The 1,762-nt window shown below is 64.0% G+C and overlaps 1 protein-coding gene across 1 annotated transcript; it reads left to right on the top strand.

The window, feature by feature from the left end:
• Positions 1-33: 33 nt before the first annotated feature.
• MNEG_15997 (hypothetical protein) lies at positions 34-426 on the top strand (the record flags this gene model as incomplete). The annotated part of the gene is made up of 1 exon (XM_014035532.1): positions 34-426. One exon carries the CDS (start codon positions 34-36, stop codon positions 424-426), a length of 393 nt encoding a protein of 130 aa, XP_013890986.1.
• Between the last annotated feature and the right edge of the window lie 1,336 nt (positions 427-1,762).

Genomic DNA, 1,762 nt, shown 5'->3' on the forward strand with positions numbered 1-1,762 from the left:
CAACCCCCAAAAGGCATCCTGCCGTTTGGCACGATGTTCATCGAGCTCTACTTCGCCATGCGCAGCGTCTGGATGGGCGTCTTCTACTACCTCTTCTTCTTCGTCCTCGCGGTCGGGCTGCTCACCATCATCATCAACATAGAGATCTCGATCCTCTGCACCTACGTCCAGCTCTGCGCCGAGGACTACCTCTGGTGGTGGCGCTCCTTCCACAGGGGCGGCAGCGTCGCGCTGTACGTCGGCCTCTACTCCTGCTGGTTCCTGGCCGTGCAGCTGCGGGACGTGCACGGGTTCCTGCCCGTGCTCGTGTACTCCGCCTACATGAGCATCGTGGGCGTGGGCATCTACTTTGCGATGGGGGTTGTCGGGTTCCTGGCCAGCGGTGCGTTTGTGTACGCCATCATGCGCGCCGTCAAAGCGGAGTGACCGGGCGCGCGGCACGACGCGGGGGGTTGGGGGTTGGGGGGCGAGCGCGGCGGTGTGGGTAGGGGGGCGTGTTTGCGCGGCGCGGCCAGCGCTGTGCGGAGGCAGCGGCGGGCTGTCATGCGGCTGCTGTGGCATTGTGCTGCCGTGGCGGCGGCTGGGGTATTGGACCTGAGCCAGGCGTAAATCTCGGTGTGCCCTCCTGATTGGAGGAGCCCCGCAGCCGTGCTGACGAACGCCCGGCGCTGCACGCCTCAGACGTGCGTGCCTTCCGCGATCCCCCTAGTCTCGGCTGCTCCCTTGCAGCGCCCTCCTGCCCCCCATCCCCCCCACCCCATTCGCGTTTTTCAAGCTCAAATTAGCACTGACAAGGCACGGACTGCTGCGCTCTCTTGCGAGAAGCTGCCAAGGTTCCTCCTGCCTTTTCACACGACAATTGACACCCGATTTTCTCTCTCGTGTCTTGCAGTAGTAATAAGTAGGCGCAGCTCATGCCACTGGTCGTCCTGCTCCTTGTCTCTAGGGTGAATGGAAAAAGTATTCAGCCCCAACAGCATGTGCGCCTCCGGGGCGTCGCGCCCGCCCTTTGCAAAGCCCTGCCCTTGAATCAGGTACAAGCCACCCCCCCCTCAGACAGGCGTGGCAGCACCCGTGTATGCGGGGCGCCCCGCCGTCGACGTCGGCCAGCGAGTGACGCGCTGCCAAACAAGGGGTGCATGCTGACGATCAGCTTATGAGACCTGTTGGCACACCCCTGCTCAGCAGTGCCACCGCAGCGCGCCCACAGCGCACAGCGTCACATGGCCCTGCCGTCTAAACGCGCCCAGCAGACCTGTCACGTCGCATGGGATGCAAGCAATAACGAGAGCCGCGACCCTTGCCTGGCCTTGATACTTGGGCTGTATCATAGTTGGCAAGCCGAGCAGGCTGCCGACGCAGGGCGGCAGCTGCCGTCGCACGGCTCTGGCTGCGTTCCCCTTGAACCTGTCCACGCAGCGTCTGCATGATGCCGTAGAAGAAGGCCGCTGCTTGCGTGTGCTCATACGGGTGGTGGCACACATGCCGCCACCAGCGTCGTCCCCTCGTTCCTATCAGTGCAGTCGTGGCCGTCGTTTGTCAACCTGGCTGACGGCGGCTCCCCCTATGCCTGCTTCCTCGACGCCGGCCCCAGCCTCAGCCGGCCCCCTGAGGACGACGCTGGGGTGCTGGTGACCGTCGTCACCCCAACCGACCACCCCCAGCCCGTCGCGGTCAAGCCTGCAGATGTCCCACATGCCCTTAGTGACAACGCAAAGAAAACCCATCTGGCCAGTAAGATCACGAGCCTTCTGCTGTGCGG

This window comes from Monoraphidium neglectum (assembly GCF_000611645.1).
Source record: "Monoraphidium neglectum strain SAG 48.87 unplaced genomic scaffold scaffold05874, whole genome shotgun sequence".
NCBI lineage: Eukaryota > Viridiplantae > Chlorophyta > Chlorophyceae > Sphaeropleales > Selenastraceae > Monoraphidium > Monoraphidium neglectum.